Source organism: Branchiostoma belcheri, unplaced genomic scaffold, assembly GCF_001625305.1.
Source record: "Branchiostoma belcheri isolate BF01 breed outbred unplaced genomic scaffold, Haploidv18h27 scaffold2, whole genome shotgun sequence".
NCBI lineage: Eukaryota > Metazoa > Chordata > Leptocardii > Amphioxiformes > Branchiostomatidae > Branchiostoma > Branchiostoma belcheri.
The window spans coordinates 1,768,955-1,795,346 of NW_017803490.1; the positions used below are offsets into that span (position 1 = coordinate 1,768,955).

Below are 26,392 nucleotides of genomic sequence, written 5' to 3' on the forward strand. Positions count from 1 at the left end.
CTAACAGTTTTAACCAACAATATGGGAACTGACCAGTACTAAAATTCTATTCTGTATGTTACAAAAGAAAACTATTAACCACTAGGAATAAGTAGTGTATCTTAGCAATGACTTACATAGTACACTTGGGAAGGCCTTTAGTAACATTTGTATTGTGGAAATGTCTCAAGAATTGGGTAAGGTGTCCCGGCCTATATATGATTGTAAGAAGGAGGTAGTTTAAGGAATTATTAGGGAGGTTGGCAACACCAAGGTGTAAAAGAATGTGTGAATTTAGAATAAAAGTGAATCATACTACATAGTGAAGAGGTTTCTATCTAACAGAATTGAAATTATTATTTTTTTTGCACAGATAGGGTACTCTACTGTATAGATATAGTTCCTGATATGTGATCACTAATATTCATAGGGCACAAGTTGCATACATGATGTTGTCTACAATGACATGCAGCATTATTTACAAATTACAAGTAAGTCTTACTAGAATGCTGTTGGGTTATACACAAATGTAAAACTCTACCAGGTTATTTTATATGGAGGAAAATACCACAACACCATCATTCTTGTAAAATTGATATCGTATAACTAGCTATGGAGATTGTAGAAAACTGCCCAGGCAGTATATATATCAAGGCCTTCTTTGTTTTTGTACATCATGAAAAGGTACTTTGAGGCCTATGTGGAGTCTTTCCTATGGTAAGTCTTACTAATTTTATGATTACGGGTTAGGCATTTGAAACTTGTTTTTAGGTGAATGGTGAGGTGTATTTAGGGAAAAATAAAATGGGGAATATATAAATTTGAAGGGTTAACAAAATCATCACAGCACTGCTGTCAAGTTAAGAAATGGAATAATCATAGCAAAGGTGGACTGCTGTAGTTCGTTTCCTATCCGGTAGGTGTCGGTTGTGAGTGGTGATGTTCTGCTGCTACTGCCAATCGCTGCAGCAGCATCTTTTGCCAACAGGTGGGGATGACGGCTACAGAAAGAAAGGTGGCTCTGGTCACGTAAGCCTGACAGTAGAGGCTGACTGCAGCTCCTCTAGCTAAAGATATGAACAGAGAACACACAATACTATATACAGCACAGAACTGCACACATCCACACACTTAGAATCAGTGTATATAGCAAGCACTTCGGCAGAACGTCTTCAAGGCCATTTTTGCGTATCTATATGAAGAATGACATCCCGTTTATAGTTTTCAATATTGTTGTGTATTTTGTATGACCAAGACGCCAATACTATTCTGCTGGCAAATGGTATCCCTGTCATCCTTGTTTTATAATCTTTTTACCTCAATGATCTTGTTATGAAATCATTTTACACATGGCGATGTGGTGCCAATCATTGTTAAACTTGAAAAAAATTCTAATGCAAATGCGACTTTCATGCAACTCCCTGAGAAGATTGCTGGAGTGTTGTCTTACCTTGATCATTCTCGGTCTTTTTTTCTTGGTGAGTTTCTTGTGTATGATCTGACCAATAGTCACAAGGAGGGCTAGCGCAGAAGCCCCTAGCAACACGTAGAACACGCCTAGAAACGTCTCTATTCCCAGCGCCGTGACCTCGTTGACATTTGCAATCTCTCCGTCCAGGGGGCAGCCATCTTTGCTCCACCATTTTGTTTTGATTTGGTCTATAAGTCCAGACTCTTGCATCTTTAGTATCCTTTTAAAAGATATAAACAAAAGTCAGTACAGTCAAGGGAATCATCATATGTTAAAAGCTTATGGATTTGACTTAAGAGATTGCAGCAAGAGTGCACGACAATTTATCTATATCTATCTATCTATCTATCTATCTAACATCTATCTACATGTATCTACTAGTATCTATCTATCAATCTGTATAACTTTGTCCGTATATACACTTAATTGATGTGTCTTTAAGCTGTCTGTCTCCTCTTCCTACCTGTAACAAGACTGGCAATGAAAACACATTGTCATTGCCATGGCGACGGTGGTTGCTGTTAGGGTTATTGTTTGCATGGCACTGCCATGATTTCATGATTTTGAGGAAGCCTTGGTACCCTAACCCCCCTCCCCCCGAGTGTATAGTAAACTAGGTCCGGGGACACAGAAAGTACACGTAGAGCATCCGGGCAGACAGGCTTTTCCAAGGGTTTCCAGGAATGTGGGCATGTCAACAAACGTGTACCATTAGGCTCCTCCATGAGACGTCGCCAAAAATGGCTTTCCCAACACCACAACTGTGTGGCCAAAGGCTGAGAAAACGGAGATGGGCGCCAACCTATATGTGATTTTTCTCAAAGTTTATATGATACAAACACACTTACTCTACTGATATGTCTTTAAGGTATTTTTCCCCTCTTCTGACCGGAAAGCCGTATCCCTTGTACAAGAACGGCTTGCCCAACATCATCAGTTCGCACTTCGGGTCTTTCTTGATGACAAATTCCAGGAAGGGAGTTTCCTGCAGGTAATAGTAATAACTAATATGAGTGAACATAATGCACAGCTTGAGGAGATAACAAGTTGGATAATTTAGGACATTAGTCACGGTATGATGCCCTTACATACATGCTTCTTTATTAATTGGATTTCTGAACATGTAATCTCCACATCAATAATTGTTATGTTTACAGTCTCAAAAGGAAGCATTGTTTTTGTTTTGATGATTCGTCTTTCGTTCCACACAAATAGAGTCAAAGGCTGTAGCAGACACCATTTGGTGTTGGATTACATTATGTAGCAAGTGGCAGGGCAGAGGTGTGGGCTGGTCATCATATATTATGATAACCTGGAAGTGTACGGCTCTTTTCCTATCATCCAAAATTTCCTGTGAGCCCTCTTGTGTTACTTAAAAAATTTTATCACAGGCTAGACTGTTTCCAACAGGGATTGAGTATCTTTTGAGAGTCTGTTCTATTTGCAACTGCAAAACGACGTCTGTTGATACACAATAGAAATATCCAACATTTCGTATGAGATTGGCAGTACACAGGCTGGCATTCTTTGCCATAGACATACCTTTTATTGCACTTTATTCTAGAGAGCAGTAAAAATCCATTGAGAAGATAATGCGACATTAATCAAAAAACGCATTTTCCATCTGTGAGTGTCATTTGAATGATTTTTCTAAGTGCCAACAGGTGTTTATCGATCCTTTATATCATGATTGATGACAAAATGTCGCATCAAGGGACCCATATTTACAAACTACGTGTTTAAGTATTAGAAGATATATGAGAAATCGGGTAGTTGTCAGTTCGTGTTGGAAAAACGTTACATCATTATGTCAAGCTTAGGAAGCATAATTTACCCCAGGCCAATTTGAAACACATCTCATAAAAATACTAGAAATATGATTTGTAAGGTTCGATGTTCCCTAACATCTGTAGGATGTATATTTTGTACAAACGTCTTTGTTCATTGAGTAACACGTATCAATGTTGAGTGTTGAAAGATCATTGGTGCTCCACATGGTGACAAGGGCCCAAGTTACTAGTAGTAAGTAAGTAATGTTGAATGTTGTATTTCAGTGTCATTGATGGCACTGCACTGTAAACGTCAAAATATAGATTTAAGCGAGTTACCCTGTACATAGCGTTCTCCCCATAATGTACTCTTATGACACAGTAGTTACCTTCGCCAAGAAGAATATGTTTTCAGAGGCGTTCGTATGTGTGTCTGTGTATGTGTGTATGTATACTTGTGTCTGGAAACACGTTAAATGTTGTCTTGATATTTGGTAGGTGGATAGGTCTTGATGAGACCTCGAAATGATTAGATTTTGCCCCCCCTGGCGGCTTGCAATGCTACAGCAGCAAAACTTCTGGCTTTGGTATCTCATGATCTAGACATGCTAGTTATACTTTTTATGGGGTACAATGAGGTAGACGGGTGATGGTTTGCACGCCCTACCTGTATGAAAACGAACTGTCCCCTCTTGACGATTTCAATCCCGTTTGTAGGTGAGTAAGGAAACTCGTCGTACGCCGTCATTGCATGCCACATCCTTCCCCATACAGATGAACTGCCTGCAAATATAAACGTCCAACATACATTTTTCAACATTTTGAATAAGGAAGGCTACACAGTACAGTGTATCAAGAAAGCAGTGTTTGAAAGGAATAGGTCCTCCTTTCTTGCACATGGAGACGAATTTGGCAAGTTTCAGTTTTAGAAGTCGAATATTTCTGATGTCATCACTTAAATTGAAAAGAAATACATCTTATAATGTAATCGATATTACCCAACAAATGATAGAGGGGTGCCTGGCGTATTATAAAGAGCATATGTTGAGATTTCCTAACGAAAGGCTGAAAATTCCCTGTATAAAAGATTCTTAGTAAACATGGAGGTGTAGATGTCAACATGTGCTTTCGAGACATTAATTCGGCCAAATGACATTAAATGATTTTATAGTGTAAGACTTAGTATGCAGGTGTTGGTTTCCACTTCAGTTAAATAGTGAAAACTTAAGGGTCCCGTATGACCCTCTTAATAGACCCATTGCCAATTACGAGCGCCATTTTGTAATGTACTCCCGCGAGAATACACGAGAACGTGCGTGGGTTTGTACGAAAACGAGGACACTCAAAATTGGAAATAGGTCTAAAATTTAACAGGTTAATTGTTCGATCCTGCGGGAACACTGTACGTACGGCACAACCCTTGCCTGGTGACCGTGGCACGATTCTAGGTAACGTTTTATCGGTAAAGAAAGCAATTATAATCAGGCAGCGCGTTGACTCAGCAAAGTGGTCGATGTCTCGTAGAGATAATCATTATCAATTCTCATCTAGTCGATGGAATAAGGGACACTATCCCAGAACTGCCCTTGGAAAACCTATAGAGACATCACTCAACTCCGAGATGATAGCTACGGGCTCTTTCATTCCACCCTCCCTGAAGTCGTCTAATCGTCAAGTGCTGATTAAGAAATAAATCAGGGTCCACTTATTTTGTTGTGTTCAGTTAGTTGGACTTGTAACTGCGTTTGATTGCTTGATATATTGAGTGAGAATAAAGAAAATTGGATCGAACTCGGTATATTTGACAGAATTCAATCTATTTTCTAGTCCTTGGTGATTCAATAAGTCTTAGCCCGCAACTAGGCATGGCGTCAGGCTGCTTTAATGCTTAAACCTGCCAACACCGGCACTATGTTGATTAATTAGCTTGTGGCACGACGCAGTCTTAATGAGAGTTGTGCCCAATGCATTACATGTTCAGGCGAAACTGATGAAACTAGGAAACGCATTGGGACGATTTGATATTCCTCGATGACGATTAGAAACGACACTCTGCAAGATTACTCGCGTTGAAAATTACATATTACTTGAGAAATATGACATTTTTTCTGCCTGGATTTAGTTATCATACGTGATAATAAACAGGAGTTATTCCTCATTTTGAATTTAAAGGGTGGGAGGATGGGAAGATGCTGATATGAGGGCAGTTCAATAACAATTTAGCCCGATCCATTTTCCGTAAGCTGAAGGTTTTAATTTACCCGTATAATAATGCATATCTCTATGTGTCACATGGTTATAATGTTTACCGAAGGAAAACATATTGTTTTTGCTACGTTTGCTCTTCTTCCGTTCCAAACACTGACCTCTGACCTGGCCAATGACCTGATTTGTTGACGTCTCTCACCATGGTAACTGGTGTTGGTTACATAATGTTGCAATTTTATAGTAGGAGGGATTTATACTCCTGTCTGACCAGGAATGTACTTGAGTAAGAATTAACAGAGCAGGCCATAAAGGCTAACATTATGCATTTGCTTTGCAAATGTTACATTTCTAGTTTTCAATAATTTCTGTTTCGCAGATGCTCAGAATGCAAGTTGTGATGATGTCAACAGTTTGATAAAGATCGGTCCTTTGGGTTTTGTAGACGTGGGCTGGTCATCAGAGGTTGTCCTACTCTCATTTCCCACCCACTGAGAGACTCCTTTAAGAACTAACAATTGTGCAAAGTTTCCTTTAAAATTAATGAGCTCGGGGACCTTCTGACGCCCACGCCTACTCTACAAACCCTGATGACACACAAACCGTACCTACTAAAACAGAGACTGATCAGAATTGATAATGCATGTGATAGTGGCGACTTATCAACATGTGTGTTGTTGTTGAGGTAAAGTTTTAGCGTCGTGCAGTACACTAAGTATCTGATACCAGGCCAGAAAGGAACAAGAAACAGTCATGCCTTCAAATATCAGAGTTATCAACCAAGGTGTTCAAAAACTCGTATTTCCCAATAACTATCATAGACTAGAACTCGTTGCCACCTAGCACAGTTGGGTCATCATCACTAGAAAGCTTTAAACAACTCCTGCAAGTAAATGTGCAAAGATTGAGTGTAACATGTATTTTCGCCCATATCCGGCCGTTGAGTTTTACACTATTTCTTCATTGAACAGACGATTGAACAGAAGCTGCACATACATTTTCTTCCTTGTTATAGATGCGTCCGATATTCCAGGCGACAGTCATTGCGCCGAGAAATATAGTGATGAGTTTTTAAACAGCTCAGGGCAAATGAGTCGTTTCCAGATGTACTTTCCACCCACTTGGTGGCACAGTTCCCGACCTGAGACATTTCTCTCTGTCGATTTTACTCAGCAAGTTGATGTTTTTTGCCGATGCACTCATGACCTCGCATTATGTATATTGAATTCTACTACGTCTCTATCTTAACGTGTGGTCTCAGGAAGATATCGCACAGATAATGGATGATACGGCTTGCGTACCATCGATTTAGTTCCTTAGGTATTGAGCCCCGAATGTGTCTTCAAGCTTATCTCCTTAAGCTCGGTCTTCCTTCAAGTAGTCGTTGCTTAAAGATAAACTTGCTCATTTGTGACTTGGTTTTACTTTACATGTATTTTGGGCGTATTTGTAGGGCGTATCTTGAAATAAAGACGTCAAAAGTGATCATTTATGGAGACAAATGTAAATACAGTTTTCTCATAATTCACGTAAGTGGTAATTGCATTTTGAGGTTGGCTTGAATTTTTCACACACATATGGTTTTTCCCCTGTGCTTTATCTCCTTGGTCTTTCTTAAAGAAATCTTTGCTTTGAATATGTGGCAGAATTGTCCTTAGTTAAGGTACTTCAAGCTTGTTCATTTCAATCTGTGTCACTAACGAAAGGTAGTGGATGCTACCTGAAACGTCTGACCGTTTCCAAAATCATATCCAGTTGCTTAAGTAACTTATTACTTGGATGTCTAACCTTCATCAGAACTCAGTTGCATTGGAATGGAAGATTAAAACATGTTACAACGTAACCCAAGCTAGCGTAGGAATATTTCTTAAGTAGTTACCGTTTAGGTTGGCCTGCGCTCGGAAGAAGCTGTAGAGAAAGGCGTCCTTCACACAGCCGTAAGGCACGGAGGAGGAGACCAGGTCCTCCACACTGTTGATGGGCGCCACCAGTCTCTTGACGGTGAGGAAGGCTGTGAGGTTGGCCGTGTAGGTGGAGATGACGATCAGGGTGAAGAGCCACCAGGCGCCGGTCAGGATGCGGGAGGGGAGGGACCTGGGGGCGGGCTCGCCACCTAACGAGGGGAGAATAGAATTAAAAGTAGAATCATGAAATTGCATCATGTTAAACTTCAATACTGCTTTGCTTACTCAAGCACACTCATGTATACATAAATGGTGACCATGAAACCCCTATTGAACTCAGTTCTGCATGGCACTTGCAACATTATGTAACCCAACACCGGTTACCATGGTGACAGACATCTGGTTCAGGTCCTTGACCTTATTTGTTTGGAAAAGAAGAGAAAGAAGAAACAGGGCAAATGCATAATGTTTACCTTCACAAACTACAAAGCCGAACAAACAAAGCCCCTCTAAATCTTTGCTGCTACATAATGTAACCCAATACCACAGGGTGTCTGCTATATCACCAGTTACCATGGTTACCGACGTCAAGTGCAGGTCATTGACGTGTTTGTTTGCAGAATAAGAGAAGGAGGAGGAAGAAAAATAAACTGAGTAAAAACAATATGTTTCCCTTTGCGAAGATGAACATGATGAAAACGTACCTTTCCTGACTATGGACCAGTACGTTAGCCACAGACTGTTCTTCAGGTCAAACTTTTCGTCGTTGTCGTAGTTCACATCACCAGCTCGCATCTTATGTCTGAAATAGATTCAGGCTGGTTAAAAGCAGGCTTTTGCAGCTCTGTTTCACATAGAATGACATAAAAGTATATTATCATATAGCCAGAGGGCGTCAACTAATCAGAATTCTCCATTTCCCATTGATTATCAGGCCGTAACCTAAAAAGTGGTCGGTTATTAGAATAACCGACCACTTTTTGGAGCGTACCATAATACAGGGGGCATAGACTATAGTAATAGCATAGTTCGTAAAGAAATAGACTTTCCCCACGCCTTTGAGTCTTTCAAACTTGAAGATATGTTTTACGCACAGCTTTTAATTCAAGTTATAGGTTACACAATACAAAGTACAACATTGAAAAGGCCCGCTGATTGTTGATAGGAATAATTGGCTTTGGAACTTCATCATACTTTGGGAGTCGAAAACCATTACACACACGTTTGGCCAGGGCCTTGATGTCAACCCTTGAGCATTCTGCCTCAATTTGCCTAGGCCTCTGGTGGAACACCAGTGTTACGTTTCCAATAGGGATCTATGAATTGTACTCAAGCATATATCAACAGATGGTGAGATTGACGTTTGATGGTAGCAAACATCTGCGTCAGGCACTGTAAGTCTTGAAGAAACTGTCACTGATCAATGTCTTTCTAAGTAAGCCAAGGTTTTCCCAGGCATCTGTCTAGCTTAGTTTTATGTGGTTTCATGACTCGGAAATTTGTCCTTATGAATGAGACATTATCACTAATTTGGAAAGGATGTCTTGATATATCTGCCCTGGCGTTGATACACCATTCCTGTCACGTAAATATCTCCTCAGATATTTATATTTAAGAGCTTTCTAATAAGCATCGTCTGATGAAACAGCAGCAATTGTCTAGGTGGCGCCGTTGATCCATATGCTGTTTGCTAGTAGTAATACTTTATGCAGATCAACTAGCTTGCGCAAAAGTCTCTGAGACAAATGCACAGTTTCGTTGGGCATGGGAAAAACCTGTTGTGTTTCCTGTTCCATGACCGCCCCTACAATAAACTTTTTGGGTGGACCCCAAGGTAGATAACGTTTTAAGCTTAACAGCCTTTTCTAGCTCCATGATCTGACATCTGAGTTATTGCTTAAACAATGTTGAGAGTCAGATGTTCAAGGGTTAGGTGGAACAAGTCGTTCGGTGTAATGTAGCCAGCTGCCACCGCGCCGCGTACCTGCGAAGCTGGAGTGTTACGCCGAAGGGCAGTTATACCGGCTTTACAGATACAGATACAGAAACGTTATACAATCGGTTTAGATCAGAAGTGGTCGCTGAAATCTAGTAAAGAAACAAAAGATAATCCCTACCTACCGGCCCTAATTTTTTCAGGACTAAAACAAGAAAGACAACATTTTTTCCTAGGTCTTGGACTGGACCATCGGTAAACAAAGGGGACACGCAACAATGACCATTGCACAGAGAGGGACCCCACAGTTCGTGACGTATTGACATTTACACGAATCGATATACGATATACAATTACACGTTTACACGACCTTCCCTTAGGGGTCAATTGCCAACAGAAAGCGTCTATTGATTTAGAAACATCAGCATTGTAGTTTGGACAAAAGAAGGGTGGAGTGTATGGAAAATCGGTCACTTGTTTTAGAATCAACTTTTTTCCGTCGATTTGGCAGGTCATGAAAAAGTATGGTAGAGTTTCAGAGAAGTTCTAGCTAAAGTACAAGAATAAGTGAATGAGTGTGGGGATGAGTGAGTGAGTGAGTTAATGGTAATTTCATCTCTATGCCATACGTAATTTACTAATTGGTGTTTTACATCATTTAGCTGCCATTTTGTTGCTACAGTAACAATAACTGTCGTTATTTATTTTGTCTTGTCTTGTCTGCTATGAAAACATAACAAGACTGGCAATGAAAACATACATTGCCATGGTGACGGTGGTTGCTGTTAGGGTTATTGTTTGCATGGCACTACCATGATTTCATGATTTTGAGGAAGCCTTGGTACCTGTTAAGTCTAGATAGATACAGTGCTCTCCTCCCCTGAGTGTATAGTGAATGAGCCCCGGGGTCACAGAAAGTAGGGCATCCAGGTTTTCCCAAGGGTTTCCAGGAATGTGGTCATAGTCATGATAGATGTGTGTCAGTAAACAGAGCCGGGTAGACATTCCTGTGGACATTCCATGCCTGTGGACAAAATTCCTGTACAATTCCTAGAATCCTTGCAAACTGTACATAATACTGTACCATTAGGCTCCTCCCTGAGACGTCGCCAAAAATCTCCACCTACCTGATTTTACTTGTGATAAACAACAGCAAGGCAACTCCGATCAGTGCCCCGAGAATAGAGAACCACACGCTGCTGTCGAACGGCAGGAGGAACCCAAAGATGCCGCTGCCCTTCGGCTCAGGTTTCTTGGAGACCATACCGACACCATGGTCCATGAAGGGGTGTGTGAAGTCCACCACACGCTCTCTGATAGCGCTGATAGTGAGCGGTCCGATGGCTATATCTGCTCTCTGGGAAGGGGCAAAAGATATATGTTACGGCCTGTAAATTGCAGACTCACCAAGTATTCTAAAACTACACGTAGTTAGTTTTCTGATAGCTGTGTGAGCCCTGATTGCTTGCTGATGACCGAAATCTAATCAGAGCCCCTTATGTAATAGCAGAAGCTTAGTGGACTGTGTTACGTAAGAGTCGTAAAACTGATCCCTCAATCTCTCTACCTGAATCACATGTACATGTAGCTGAAGGAAAGGAAGAAATGTTTGAATCGACATCAATGAAGATGTCTCAAGAGCAAAAAATATGAGGTACTAAGACAGTTTGGCTTTATGCTGCATAGGTAATACTGAAATATTCGTAAGTTTTCGCACTTCAATAAGGAATCTTAAAAACTAAGCTTCTGTAGCCTATAGGGAAAATGGATGTTTATATCACATGTAACGAAAGGAAAGGAAGACATGTATAACTCGATGACAAAAATATCCAAATGTCACTTTGTTGCTCACGTTGTACATGACCTCCCCGACCATGCCGTTCCAATGAGACCCGTTTCCTTCCGGAGCGCCAAACTTGTGGTCAGGCACTTCGTAGAGCTGGTACGTGAACCCCAGGTTCTTGGCCAGCTCGTTCAGGATGTCGATGCAGAAGCCGCTGTACTTGTACGTGCCGTCTTTGTTCTCGCGTTTCATGACAAAAGGCTCCTCCTGAAAAATAGCAACAAATAGTTTGTAAGTCGATGAACTGTGATGGAAGGGGGATACAAGTTTAGTCACGTTTGGGACAGCATTCTCCCCACTGCTGCGCCGCCTAGCGGCGAGAAGTAGAATCAACAATTATTGCCCCGAGCAAGGCAGACCAGCAGGAGGACTGCCAAAACTATAGTTGTGCGAGAAAACTTTTATTTGTGGTGAACAAATGCACCAATCAATGGATGACTTGAAGGTCAAGATTACAAAGTTAACATCCATTAAAGCCTGTGGAGATGTAGCCTGGGCACCATCCGGATTCTGCTCCGGATTTTGCAAAATCCGGATGGTACCCAGGCTAGTGAAGATGCTGTACGTGCGCCTTAGCTTAAAAGATAGACTGCAACTGCAACTGGGTAGTACTGATAAAAGGTTGGGGATGAAAATAGATAGGGTAACCGGTATCTCTTTGGCATTGGATAAAAACAAATCAATCAAACCTATCCAAAAAGCCCGGAGCTTTGCATACGTGAATAAATGATGAAACTTATTTTTACTTTGGGACTTGAGGGAAGTAAGATTCTCCATTTGGATGGATCGATATAGAAGTGTCTTAAGTGTTCTTCTGTACCGTGTTAAGAGGATGAAGTAGTTTCTCGTGAGTGTATAGCTCTTGGGTCGATGAGTAATAAACTGATGAAATTTATTGAAGAAATCACTCAAGGTTCATTCTCTCTGAGGTATCGCCCTCTAGAGCTACTTATAAAACGGGTCAACACGTGAGGCTACTGCAGCAACGTGGAGCTTAGTAATAGTGGTTATGGGCCATCGATTTTTGTCGTCTTCGCGGAAATTCTCACATTAAACTAGAAAGGTAACATTTGCAAAGCAAATGCCTGATGTTTATCTTCGGATATAGTCTCCTCTGTTAATTTTTACTCAGATACATTCATATATATGGTCAGACAGGAGTATAAATCCCTCCTACTATAAAATTGCAACATTATGTAACCCAACATCAGTCACCATGGTGAGAGACGTCAACAACTCAGGTCATTGGTCAGTGTTTGGAACGGAAGAAGAGGAAACGTAGCAAAACAATATGTTTCCCTTCGGCAAACATAATCATATATAATGTAATATAAGATGTGAACTAGTTTTGAACCAAGACAAAATTAGATGAAAACCATGTAACTGTTCCTCACAAGAACTAGTTTTGAACAAGACAAAATTAGATGAAAACCATCATTATGTAAATGTTACTCATAACATGCGAAATAGTTTTAAACCAAGACAAAATTAGATGAAAATCATGTAAATGTTACTCATAAGATGCTAACTAGTTTTGAACCAAGACAAAATTAGTTGAAGACCAATGTGAGTAATAACTGATACGGCCTTGCTTTTAAGTAAATAGACTCTAGGATTGGTGTTGATGTCTAATCTAATATGAGAAACAAACTGATATTGTACCTCGAGCCAAATATAATCAGAATCAAGTTGAAGGACGTAAAGGGGGTAACTGAGACAACACTAATCGTAAATCAACAGAGAAAATGGTTTCCAGAAATGCCAGTGGGGAGGCCCACGCCTTTAGCTTTGCAATTCAGTTCTAAGTGGATGCGTATGTTTCCTTCAGCGTTGTTCCTACGTGTTATTCACCCTGTAAAATGTGACCTGCAGGACGCTGGTATAAATACTAAATGTCCTTTGCTGAAGGTTACTAGAGTTGAGTAGAAAGAGTGCTTCTAATTCTATGGAGCACCACGCCTTTGAAATTCAATCTTATGCGTTCGTTTCACCGATATTCCTAACTGTATTCTTTGTCGCCGTTAAATTTGACCTGCAGTACGCTAGGTAATACTTCGTGTCCGTTGCTGAATCTTACCAGAATTGAGTAGCGCCTGGGGAGTCTTTCGTTTGGATTTTTGTAGTTGTAAAGTTGATTTAATGTATCCCCAACAAGGATCGTGGTATGAGTGTCTTTGGAAATCTTCCAAGGCTGCTCACCCTTGGCTGAGTACTCGCAAGGGTTTTTAAAAGATGATCCGGAGGTTTTGAGCACCGTTCGTTTGTCATTTTGGTGTCATTAAACTTGCTTTTATCTCTTTATTGCCCGCTGCGACACACTGGATGGCATTTTTACGAGCGCAAGGATCTGTCTCGCCGTAAAATTCAGAGTAGAAAGCTTGTTTTACTTCCTCTCTCAGAACTCTGGACACGTTTAAGGTCCTTCACTTTGCCACTCAGTCGGCGCATTGATTTTCCTTATGGCAGTGGTAAAAACTTTGGCTGCGTGCACGATAATTCATTTGCCTCGCTGCTTCCGTCGAAGAGACTGACATATCACCTATCTTCTGTTTCCACTGCGTGACGAATATAGTTGGAATACTTGGTGCTTCTCCTGCCCACTCTATCCTAAGCTCTGCCCACTTTTAGGGATAATTGTGGGCTTACACTACTCCACATAATGCAATAAATCAAACGTAAAACTGAACCCCACTCTGCGAGTTCATCAATAAAAAGAACATCATCGGAAACTTTCTAAGGGCAGTTATGACTTCACTGAGGAGATAAAATAACTGACTGTGCTTGTTGTTCTTCTGTTCTTGACAAAGAATATAGATTTAAACGTATATATCGTTATTTCTATCCCAATAAATCAAACGTAAAACTGAACCCCACTCTGCGAGTTCATCAATAAAAATAACATCATTGGAAACTTTCTAAGGGCAGTTATTACTTCCCTGAGGAGATATAATATATTGTCTGGGCTTGTTGTTCTTCGGTTTTTCACAAAGAATATAGAAATAAACGTATATGTCTTTATTTCTATCCCAATTGGCTACTACAATGCCTTAGTAGGTAGAGCATTTGCTTAGAACTTGGTAGGAATAGAAAATACTTTTGAACTGGTGCACGTGCTTTCTCTGCTTAGCACCCAGCACTGGAAAAGGGTATAGGGCACACAGTACCAACAGTAGACGAGGCTGCACAGCTGTGTGGCCCAGGGGCTACAGAAGTGGAGATAGGCACCACCCTATACACCATATGGTGTGCATGGGGAAGAACATGATTGACTGATAGAATGGTATAGCAGGTTGAGCTGTTTTAAATGAGTGGATCCGATATAGTTTTATTTGTATATGTCATTAGAGAAGATACAAGTTTTAACCCGCTGACTTTTCACATTTAGACTAATAAAACTGGCTTTCAACACGAGACAGTAACATTGACATTTGCAGATTTTATAGGACTCATGGGTTTCAGTAATCCATGAAATTGCGGTTTTACCACTTTCTCCAAGCATCAGCATATTTTAAATCCACTTTACAGTAACCATTATTTATTGCGTGCTTGTAAATGAGATTAAGCTGAGATCTACAGATGTACAATATAAGCCTTTAAAACGATTTTAATTGGACGTTATCAATCGTACTTTTGCCACTAATTGTTTCATCGATTGTTAGTATATAAGGATATATATTTTGTACCTCAAGCTATCCTACAGACCCAAAACATTAGTGTAGACTTACAACTCACTTGTATCAATATTCTATCGTATTTTCCGATCCCACACACAAACGCACAACCGTACAACACGTTAAATTAACATAGTGTGAAAAGTTACTGAACACGGTTGTTTGTTTATTATTAGATGATAAACAAACGAAGAGAAATATAAAAATAGAACACCACGAATGGGTACATATATGCAGGGAAAATAACTAAATATGGGCCGTGTTTTATATAGATAAATTTAATGTACTTTTGTTGTGTCAATAAAGTTCTATATTCTATATTCTATAAAAGGAAAAATAAGTAAATGCATGTATTTGAGTGTAGTTAAAGATATAAACACTAACATTAGATGATAAACAATGTGAATGAACAAATAATCTACCACTGTGAAATTAGATATGAGAATTTACGATCTTCGTTTTTACCCACTTAACTATTGAAATGTGAATATGCTGATGAATTACGGTGTACATGGGATGGCATATGTAATCAGCAAGCTGCACCTCATGTGAATTAACTTAATAGGTCGGAAAGGGGGTATATGTCAATGTTCATTATAAATGTTGCCCCTCTCAATTTTCAGACTTTTCCCTCTAGTCCCAGAGTATTCATCAAATCTGAATATGTTAAGAGATGCTTTTAAGCTTAGGGGGGCAGGGATACAATCAGTTTTGCTTGGCTGAGTTTCAAAGTCGATTCAAATACCATCCATCAAAGAAGATGAAAAACCACAATGCATTTTCCCTTGTGAACATCTACATCTAGGGACAATCTTGGCAAACCTCAAAGCTCAAAGGTTGTGCCCTCCTCTCCGCAAATAAACCTCTTTGTATCTTTGCCTTGTGAACGCTGAATGCGAGTTTTTTAAAAGAACTCTAGAAATGCTTTTCCATTGGGGTCTGGGTTCATGCTGTTAAAAGCACAATCTATCATTTAACATTACCCAGTGGCATGTGGGCCTCAATATGACAAAGCATCAGCCCTCCGGGGATGTCCAATCCCTTGGGTTTCTTTCAAGTTCTTTGACAAGGTCATTGCTATACTTTAACTCGCTTGACTTTTCATACAACACATGGTTGGCACTATTAGAAAATCGTAGTAAGGAGTCGTTTCCCCCATTGTGAAGCTAAAATGGTACCAGAAAGACAAATGTCTAACACTGCGACCACCTTCGACACTTGCGCTTCCCTTGTTGAGCCCACAGTCAGTCGGGAAGTCAGATACTGTCTTCATTGTCGTTTTTCTTCCCTTTCAGGTTTGTTAGCGATTCCCCAGGCTGGTCATGCCCTTCGTATGGGACATTTGGTTGGGTCTGAAACATTGACACGGTGCTTTGTCATACCTTTTCAGTGCCTGATCCCCCAGTCTCTATCCACCCTTGGAGAAGGATAGACTGCACAAGAGTGGAACTCTTCCGGGAATTGGTCGTTTGTCATCACACAATAACTACGTTGTATATTTCTGTGAGTATTTCTTAAGGGTGAGTTTTACTGCTAACCTTTAACTGGAGACTATTTTAAGACCTGTGTTAGTATTGGAATGATTCCAGGAATGGAGTGGATGGGATCATATTACAAATGATATTACACAAAAGCATACAGCAATCTCACAATGGCAGTTGAAGATGTCACGGTCCTCATATACACTACACATTGAACACAAATGGTATTAACTGTGACATAATCTGGTATTAAGCTATTTTAGAATATGAAATGCACAAAGCTTTTTCATAAGGTTACAGGTTATGCTTTTTCCCGGAACACCAATGGAATTCCCATTGTCTGATAGCACATGGCAAAGACATGCGGTTTCCAAAGAGCTTTGCTCACCATTGTTACACAGAACAGGAATACAAATCTCTCTGACCCCACAGGAAATGTAATGCGATACAATCTTATCACGTTTCGCCAAGCAATACTCAGCTTGGGGCTCTGCTACATTGTGTGAGGCCACAGCAAGTAGATTTTATGGATGGCATCCTCCGCAGATTCCAAATCTAATGCGATAGGGCGAAAAAAACAAGACAGGTAAAAAAAAACAAGATTTCTATGTTTTTGAATTTTGATATTATAAACATTGTTAAACAATTTTTTTTCATTCAGCGGCAACATCACATATAAAGGAATGAAATACAACACAGCATCAAAGTAAAAGTAAAAGACAAAACATTAAATTAGAGCCTTGTCTTGTGTCCTCTCTACATATTTATCTGTCATCCAAGTTCCGGCATAGCAACAGACATATTTACCCATTTTCGGCATGTTGTCCACTGTCAAAAGGCAACAAAATTTCTTGTTTTCGTTTTTCAAAATCAGGCGAAAATCAATGCGCGCGCTGATGTCACCATAAGAATTACTTGCTGTGGCCTAAAGGCGGAACTCAACAATAGAGAACATCAGGAAAAGATAGCGTTCCTATCTATTGTTGGAATCTTTGCAACAGACGGCGTGCTCCCTTTGACTGCAGGCAGCGACGCCGTTTTAAGTTGACGTGATGGACAGGTACCCCGCGCGTTGTTATGTCAAGCGGATCTAGAGTCTTAGCAGAATTACTTAGAAACACTCTAACTGTTCTTATCAATACTACAGGCGTCCATCATGTGGAAATAAAATCAGGCTCGCGTTGTTTCGATACCGTTCTTATAAATCGGGGTCAGCAGTCTGGCAAGCCTGCAACTCTTCTAGCCCAGAGGGATAGAAGTCATACAGGCACGGTGCATCGTTCTATCATTATAACAAAATCAATATCTCTCCATACATTGACGTCATACGCGCTACCTACTTTCCACACATAATTACTCGGAGGACTAATCTATAACGTGTAATGTTCCCAGCACTGGTGCTGAGCTGAGCATCACTGTAAATTACTGGATCAATTTGGCAAGCCCCCCTCCCTTTCCCACAAAATAGGCCACATGTACATTGCGGATAAGAAGCGGAAACGGTCTTCACGAAATTACCCATCCATGATCACACATGCTTGCGTCAAAAGCGATTTTGGTGACGTAAATATTACAGGGGTTAAATAGTGTCCTATTATCAGATTATCATTCTGTATTTGATTTTTACTGTGCCCTAATCATACTGCACACGCTCTAAGCTTGTCGAGTTTCTTTCAATTGATGTTCTTTACAGTGCCCAAGCTTCTGCTTCTACGTCAAAAGCGATTTTAGTGACGCAAGTATTGCAGGGTTTAAGTAGTGTCCTATCATCACAGTCATTCTGTATTTAATTTTACTGTGGCCTAATGTGCACACACTCTAAGCTTGTGGAGTTTCTCTAATGTTCTTTGCAGTGCCCAAGCTTCTGCCTTCTATTTACCTTGGCTTGAGTTCCCAGGAATAACTGAAAAGCAGATCGGTAGATCTGAGTTATATCCTGGTTAAATAAATAAACTTGAAACTTGAAACTTGATTTATGCCTGCAGTATGATTTGTAGGTATATAGATTTCTAGCTGTCCATTGCGTATAGCCCTTTCCCAGCAATATTTCATACAAAGAAAGGCCAACAATCTGCATTATCGTTATCACACGATACCAGCCAGATTCCCTGCAACTTATAACTACAGGTAATACGGCGATACAGTTATTTTACTACAGGAATAGCTGAAAGATAATGGGAGCTCTTTATTCCTATATCGGGAAAGTATAGTTAGGGTCGCAAAGTTGCTTCCAAACAGCAGTGTCGAACCTCCATGCTAGAAATACATCAAGGTATTACTTACCTCTTGAAAAGCTCACAAGAAATGGAACAACGGTTAACTGCAGCGTGGTCCAGAAGAAATTACAAGATAATTCTTTATTCCTATATCAGGAAAGAATAGTTAGGATCGCAAAGTTGCTTTCAAACAGCAGTGTCGAAACTCCATGCTAGAAATACATTAAGGTATTACTCCTCTCTTGAAAAGCCCACAAGAAATGGAACAACGCTTAACTGCAGCGTGGTCCAAAATAAATTACAAGATAATTCTTTATTCCTATATCAAGAAAGAATAGTTAGGGTGGCAAAGTTGCTTTCAAACAGCAGTGTCGAAACTCCATGCTAGAAATACATCAAGGTATTAGTTTCCTCTCGAAAAGCCCACAAGAAATGGAACAACGCTTAACTGCAGCGTGGTCCAGAGTAAATTACAAGATAATAGCTTCAGACGCTAAAGTAGGTCAGTAAAGTACCCTTAGTGTCAGGAGTGGGCCCAGTTTGATCGATGCAGTACAGCAAACTGCCGTCCAAATGGCGTCCACTGTCAGAGTTGACGCTACAACTGATAAGATACTTTTCCTCTTAAAGCTTCTTTTCCCCAGCGTTTGGGTTCATATCCAATTTGTCGAAATGCCTGTTCTATATACATGTATATTTGACATCACATGAGATGGTATCAGAAATGCAAATATTTTAGCTCTCATGTCTAACCTTGTTAACAGATAGTCGGAAGCATACTGAAAGTTTTATGATGAATGGCATGCATGGTTAGAGATCGCATTATAAATGTATGAAACTGTACGTCATTCTTTGTGTTTTTTTATAGTTTCAAAGTTTAGGAATACAAATATTTTAGCTCTCAGGTCTAACCTTGTTAATAGATAATCGGAAGCATACTAAAGGTTGTATGATGAATGGCATGCATGGTTAGAGGTCGCATTATAAATGTATGAAACTGTACGTCATTCTTTGAGTTTGTTACGTTTTATCTTGGTTACGGAGAGTACGTGCCCATGCAGGGTCATACAAATTGCATTTCCGCGAAAATGTTCAGACACTGGTGGGTGAATAAACAGAACCTAGAAACGAAGCGACGAGGTGATTCATTTGCAGATAAAAGCGCCCGGCGGTACAGTCTGTCCATAAGGCCATGTTGATTTGATTATATGGATGACATCCGCGCGCGCATGAATTTTCGGCCGTTTCCAACCATATGCTGAAGCCTACAAAGTTGTTGCAAAATGAGCAAATATTTACCGTAAGTTGCAAACAAATATTCAAAAAACGATACAAATAATGTCTTAGAATGCCAAAATCAAACTAAAAAGACAATGTAAAGAAATGAGTTTGAAGAGTCGAGTCGCCAAACCATATTCTGTGTCATTTGTTCAACCTTCATGACCACGTAGATTTCATAATGAAAGCAACTTTTTTTTGGGTAGGCAAAACTTTTTTTTATTCGCATGCTTGTATCAGTTTTGGGGTTCCCAGAACATGTCACCCACATAATCAAATAAACATGGCCTAATCCCTGAATAGTAGAAACGAAGCCTTGCCATTCTCTAGATACGGATCTCACATCCACAGGCGACGTCGGCTGTCTTTGCAAAGGACTCCCTAGATGAGTATCTCTCATGCATAAACCGACTATCGTCCAACCTCCCACAATGGAAACCATTTCCTTACTTTTTAGGCAAAATAGCATTGCAGTGTTCTGTGCACACACACACAAACACAAACACGCACACAAACACACACACACACACACACACACACACACACACACACACACACACACACACACAAACACGCACACACAAACACAAACATACGCACACTATTTTTTGTCTTCACTTATTTGCATATCATATTATTAAGTCATCATCGGAAACGATGGACAACCAGAGGATTTGCATATTAATCAATAGTTCTTGCTTATAAACCTGCCTTTCTGACAACACTCCAGTGTCACTGACGAAAGGTATATCCAGCTGCTTAAGTAACTGTTTTTTTACTTATCTTATTACCTGGATGTCTAACCTTCACCGACACACACACACGTGTATATATATATATTATACTATACATACACACACACATATACATACATATATATATTAAGTGCATTGTAAAGTGTGGACACGACACAATTAGGCGTGTACGCTAGTACGTATACAATGTATACTATGGTGGGAATATGCTACAAAATGTGGTATATATGAATATGGTACAAAACAGGTTATATGAATATGGTACAAAACAGCTTGGCGAAGTTCATTGCTATAGCATTTGCCAACGGGCCGGGTTTGCACTTGTCAGATGACAGTCTGTTATTCCTCTCTATTTCCCCAGACGAAGTGATATAAGCCAATGACTCATCACCAAGACTACCCCTAAGTCTCACAGAGACTCATACTAAAGCTAAGGCTTTAATAACGGGCGATACAGTGTTTTCCCAGGACATATGATCTGAGTGTGGAATGCATATACATATAGCCTTTGTTGAGATAAGCAAAGATGCAGTTCACTGGGTGTGTTATTAATATTCTTGTGCTGATAATGGGTGATTGAGTAGACGCGCTGGTATCAGTCTGAGTCTAAGGATGTTTTCTTCCTTTTTATGCCTGACTATGATCTGCCAGCAACAGAAATATATACAGAAAGGTTTCATAATTCGTCGATGAAGGTTAGACATCCAGGTAATAAGATACGCGAAGAAGCAGTTACTCAAGCAACTGGATATGATTTTGGAAACGGTCAGACGTTTCAGGTAGTATCCACTAGCTTTCGTGAGTGACTGAGAGAACTGCATTTCTCCTCTGGTCTCTCAGTCACAGACGAAACCTAATGGATACTGGCTGAAATGCCTGACCGTTTCCAAAATCATGTCCAGTTGCTTGAGTAACTGCTTTTAGGTTTCATAATTCTCTACGAGTTAAGTCTCCCATTCTTTAAAACATACTCCAAATTGGTAACCATGCTGTGAAGTTATCCTATAGTTGATGCTAGCCTCTTGAAAGAAAGTTTGAAACATATTTTATTCACATATAGTTCCCGAGTGCCTTTTGATTTGCTGCTTCAGATAGCTATAGGATAGACAGTCATTTTGGCTATATGCATAATTCTTTGTGGTCAAGTCAAGGTTCATTTCAGTGGATAGGCCCAATATATCTCTGAGATGCGTTTCCTGTGCCGTAACAAATTTAGTTAGGCGTGGGCCGTGTCTTGTATGCACGAAGGATACTCTGTGGTATAGGATAGGATTTAGTTCCGGATGTAGCATGGTTTTCACAAGGTTTAATGTCTCTTAGGGAATTACTAGTGTGAAGAAGACTTTTCTCGCTACAGTGATGCTCTAATGGTCAGAGACATCTGGTTTCAGACAGTAAAATTCTAGCGTAACGTACAGACAGACCGTGAAGTGATTATTTTCTGAGAGTTTTCCCATGTATCATTTTAATGAGCTATAGTATGCCCTGTAGAGTGTTGCCCTTAGGAAGGCGACAGACGGTGATCACCAAAACGTCGGCGTGTACATGTTGAGGGGGACAATAAAAAGCAGAACTAAACGATAGTTCAACTCACCAATTCCCTACTTTGCTAGACTGCTTAAAGATTCGAATACTGCCTGATTATGCAGCACGGAGGACTTTTAAAATTTCAATTGTTGTTAAATGCTGTTTGTAATTATGAGTATATTTAGTGTAATTAAGAATAGTGATTTTAAGTATATGTAAAGGAGTATGTAATTCAGTCGACAATCTGTGAAATGCTTCTTATTGTTTTACTACTACAAATAAACCATTCCTTCATACATGTAAAACCCTGCTTGTGAACAAAGAACTAACGTCAATTTTCTATCTGAAGTTATGTATGCCTTCCAAATATGCTTTTGTACTAGAATTCTTTGAATATCCTCAGATCAGACATTTGCTATCTCAGATACACATTACGGTTAGCAGACGTGACACCAGGTCAAAGTTTCCCATAATCACTGTAGATGGTTTGTCGATGTCGAGCAGGAAGCAAGATGCTGGAATGATGCATATCTACACCTGCCTTCGCCCTTGGGGGGTTCGGTAAATTGAGCAACAAGGTGACATTGGTTTCCCTGGTCCCACCTGTCACACTGTGTCTTGTCTGATGCTGGCCCCAGGGCGGGTTCCCGATAGCGCTGGTTGGTTGCTTGATGAATGAGAGTAACACTGCCATGTCGACAAGCCTTCCGGGAGAGATTGTGTTGATCAGAACTTTATGAACACGTCAGCGGAAAATCTCTTAATAACTAAGACAGAGAGTGAGCGTAATGGCCAGTCGATATTGTGTAATTGACAAATGGAGCATAGCGGACTCAAAATGTCGTCGCCTTATCTGTATCATGTCACAAGGCTCTTGATGATGCCCTTTTGGTGTTTGCCTCCTTGTCAATGTTCCCCAAGGGGACGATATTGTGATACGGCGTCCCCAGAGTACCAATTAGGTTAGTTAAAGTCCTTCCTTCACGATATGGTCTATAGGCCCCCAAACTTCGTTTTTATGGCACCTGGTCCACACAGATATAGCAGTGTCTATTACCAGCCCACTGCCCCTGGTTTTCTGTGTTCAACTGTCTTACCAGAGTCGAGTACTAAACAGAGAAAGCAGTATGTGCAAACGTATCCCAAAAACCACATTTAAACAACTTAAAATATTCTTACTTTATGTTTTAAATATCCACATATCGTGCTAGTTCTGTGGTCTTTTAATGTTGCAGAAACAGGTCAACTTAAAAGGGTCCGAGTATGATACATTCGGGGAGTACATAATCGTATGTCGCTACCTTAACATCTTGCAAAAGGCTTCATTGCATCTAACAAACGAGGTACTACGTATCTCTTCTCCAGAAATCCTCCAGAATACCCAGATCGGTACTCATTGTCACCAGAGGGCAATTTATTACCCCCACATGGCACCGTATGTTCAGATCAATGCTTAAGTGTATATTAACCTGTTGTCTTTTCTATCATTCCGTTGTAAGCAATTTTGACGGGAAGAAGACTCTTTGAACAACTACTATGATGAAGTAACACAGTGTCAGAGGGAGCATGTGGCAGTATTGCTGTGATCATTTACCCTCATATATCCGACACCTTGTCAGGTTCCGGGATGCATCTCCAACGTGCAAGCCCCATAGTTCAAAGAAACGCAACCCTTTGAAATGATTATTGAAGCTGCGAAGAGTGATGAAGCTGCAGCTTCTGCAAGTTGTCACAGTTCCAACTGATGAAAAACCACTGTTACAGTACGAAATGTTGAATTTACCAATCATGGTAACGCCGGCAATGTTTTTTACTTGAAGACGTTACCACTGGTAAATCCAACTTTTCGAAACATAAACATTAGTTATGCACATCTCTCAACAATAGGAGTATTTAGACTATCCAGCATGGAATCTTAATTGGTAAATGGATAATGCTTTGCTCAATAATTTTTCAGTATATGAACCATTATTCCATGATTTTGCTTACACGGTGGGTATAATGAAGTATGTGTCTACATAGTGGGTATGATAATCATATTATCATAATTATCATTATCATATCATATTTAATGAAATATCTTCCATAAGTGCCCTAGGTTGTCCAACGTTGCCCTTTTTGCAAAATCGCAAGGACTATTCTCAAGCCGATGGCCCTACCGCTCTTACCTTCGACCCATGTAAAATAGGGTGTTACACCCTTGCTCGACACCTTCGTAAGAAACCATTACGTGCCCGTCTGGGAATTGTGGCCCGTGGCAACATGCACTTATTGCAGAAAGCACTGCGACTTATGACTCGGGGATGATATATTGGCAGACAGGCAATCCCCAGCAAAGCGATAAATCATGTTCTGTCGGGAAGCCTCGCGTGTGAAGACCGTGAAGATAGCCCTCAGGGTTGGTGGTACCAAGCCCGTTACGTAATTAACTCGATCTTAGGTGTGGGTACCGGTTTTGACCGGTACAAACATGTAAAGACTTGGTAAAATGAAAACAAAAGTCGTGGTCCCAAACAAAATACGTTTATTGCAAATCCATGCCCGAAGGCTAATTAGAAGTTACAAACATAAAAGAACATTGAAACAGAGTATAAAATAACTTCAAAATATACATAATGAAATCTTATTGTCTAAAACTATTTCTATGTCTAAAACTATGTCTGAAGGGTTTGACTTCTCCTTTGTAAACCATGGAAGACGTAATATTCCACCTAAAATTTGTGGGTTTTGTTAGGTTAAAAGAATAATAGTTTTTTGTCTGTAAGTTTTGGAAAATTGGGATAAATTGTAGAGGTTTGAATAGGTTTGTACAAAGTACAAAATACGTATACATGTATATGACCATATGTTTGTGAGATCATGGTTGAGGTTTGGATCTTGGGTTCGAGTCCACCAACATGCCCTTGAAAGGCACCTTACATGACTTTCCTAGTTTTAGGCCAGCAATGAAATGCGCTACTAAAACACGTCCTAGTTCCCCGACTAAGAGGTTGGTACCTACTACTTATCTAAGTAATTGAGGTGTTTTCATGTATTTTGGGCAGCCTATTACATCTTTGTAGAATAGGTCCAGTTTCCTACTAGAATAAAACTAGAGCCATACGCTTGGATCATGGGTCAATGGAATATGAAGTAAGGACTATATGTTGTTATGGGATTGAACGGATAAGTTTAGAAAGAAAGTTTAGTATGATTATTATATTGATGCTGTGATTAATATGATGTGGATAGCAACAGTGTAAATGATGGAATATTACCTCCAAAGTCACTCCTCTTAGGAAGATCCCAGTCATCTTGTACTTCCGACCTGTGGGAACGGCAACCACAGAACAACATTAGGAACGAACCCATTTCCACTCACGATGAAGTGCAACTTCATCAGAAGTGCAACCTCAGCATGCACACATGATGCCCTCTTCTCCTTGACCGACCATTGTTGGGATAGACTCCTAACGCTGTTACTCCCCAACGTTTTCAAACGCGATTATTGCTAGCGAGCGAGATGCACGCGTTTTGAGCCGAGGTCGTCTGAGGGCAAAGCTTTGGGGTGGTCCCTAAGCTAGTTTAGTCATAGAGAGTAGACTAAAAATCCATTTGGACACGGACATTGACTGGCCGAATCACTTTTTCTCCGAAACAGTCTTCTAAAGCTCTACGTATAATGCACATAGAATCAACACTATCTCGTTGGTCTCAGGCAAACACTGTTGCCACTGACATCAAAACTTGTCGTAAGACTACTTTTAGTACTTTGCATAAATGTAGAGGATCTGCAAGATTTGCAGAAACAGTTTGCATGACATTACATTGAATGATATACCTTTATCGTACGTTTGTGGTCTTACAAGCTAAGTACAGGTCATGAATAAAGCAGAAGTAACAAAATTACAGCAATATCTTATCAAAACTATATACTAATGGTAGCTACTATGTGCATGTTCAACTTCTTACTTCTTAAAAAATATGTAGATAGTATATGAGGAAATCGAACGAATGGTATATGGCTTCATTCATGTATAAATAGTTACCTTTTCGAAAAAATGGCGAACTACCTTGTTCCTCGGAGCCTTCCAGAGGGCCCGACGGTGATTGGATGTCGTGTCCTGTCACGTGACCAGAGCCTGGGGACGGCGCGATTGGCCAGGCGGAGGGCATCGTTCGATTCGCCCTCCGAGCAATGACCTGCAGCCACTGTTGGTCAGAATTTCCCGTTTCCCGAGGGTGTGGTGGGTCTTCCCGAGGGGGTGGTGGGTCACCTGATGAAATAAAGCAACAACATGAATACAACATTCAAACTGGGGGTTTAAAATCACCTTTATTACAATGTACATACAAGATTAAAGGTTGCTTGGGTAAA

The 26,392-nt window shown here is 40.3% G+C and overlaps 1 protein-coding gene across 1 annotated transcript; it reads right to left on the reverse strand.

Annotated features, from left to right (window-relative positions):
* Positions 1-819: 819 nt before the first annotated feature.
* Positions 820-25,329, reverse strand: LOC109468705 (glutamate receptor 4-like). Its single transcript, XM_019767019.1, has 9 exons — positions 25,293-25,329; positions 11,117-11,314; positions 10,392-10,621; positions 8,033-8,130; positions 7,304-7,537; positions 3,887-4,002; positions 2,299-2,435; positions 1,430-1,670; positions 820-1,046 (listed from the first exon to the last, which is right to left on the reverse strand). Exons 1-9 carry the CDS (start codon positions 25,326-25,328, stop codon positions 1,005-1,007), a joined length of 1,332 nt encoding a protein of 443 aa, XP_019622578.1. The 5' UTR covers position 25,329; the 3' UTR covers positions 820-1,004.
* Between the last annotated feature and the right edge of the window lie 1,063 nt (positions 25,330-26,392).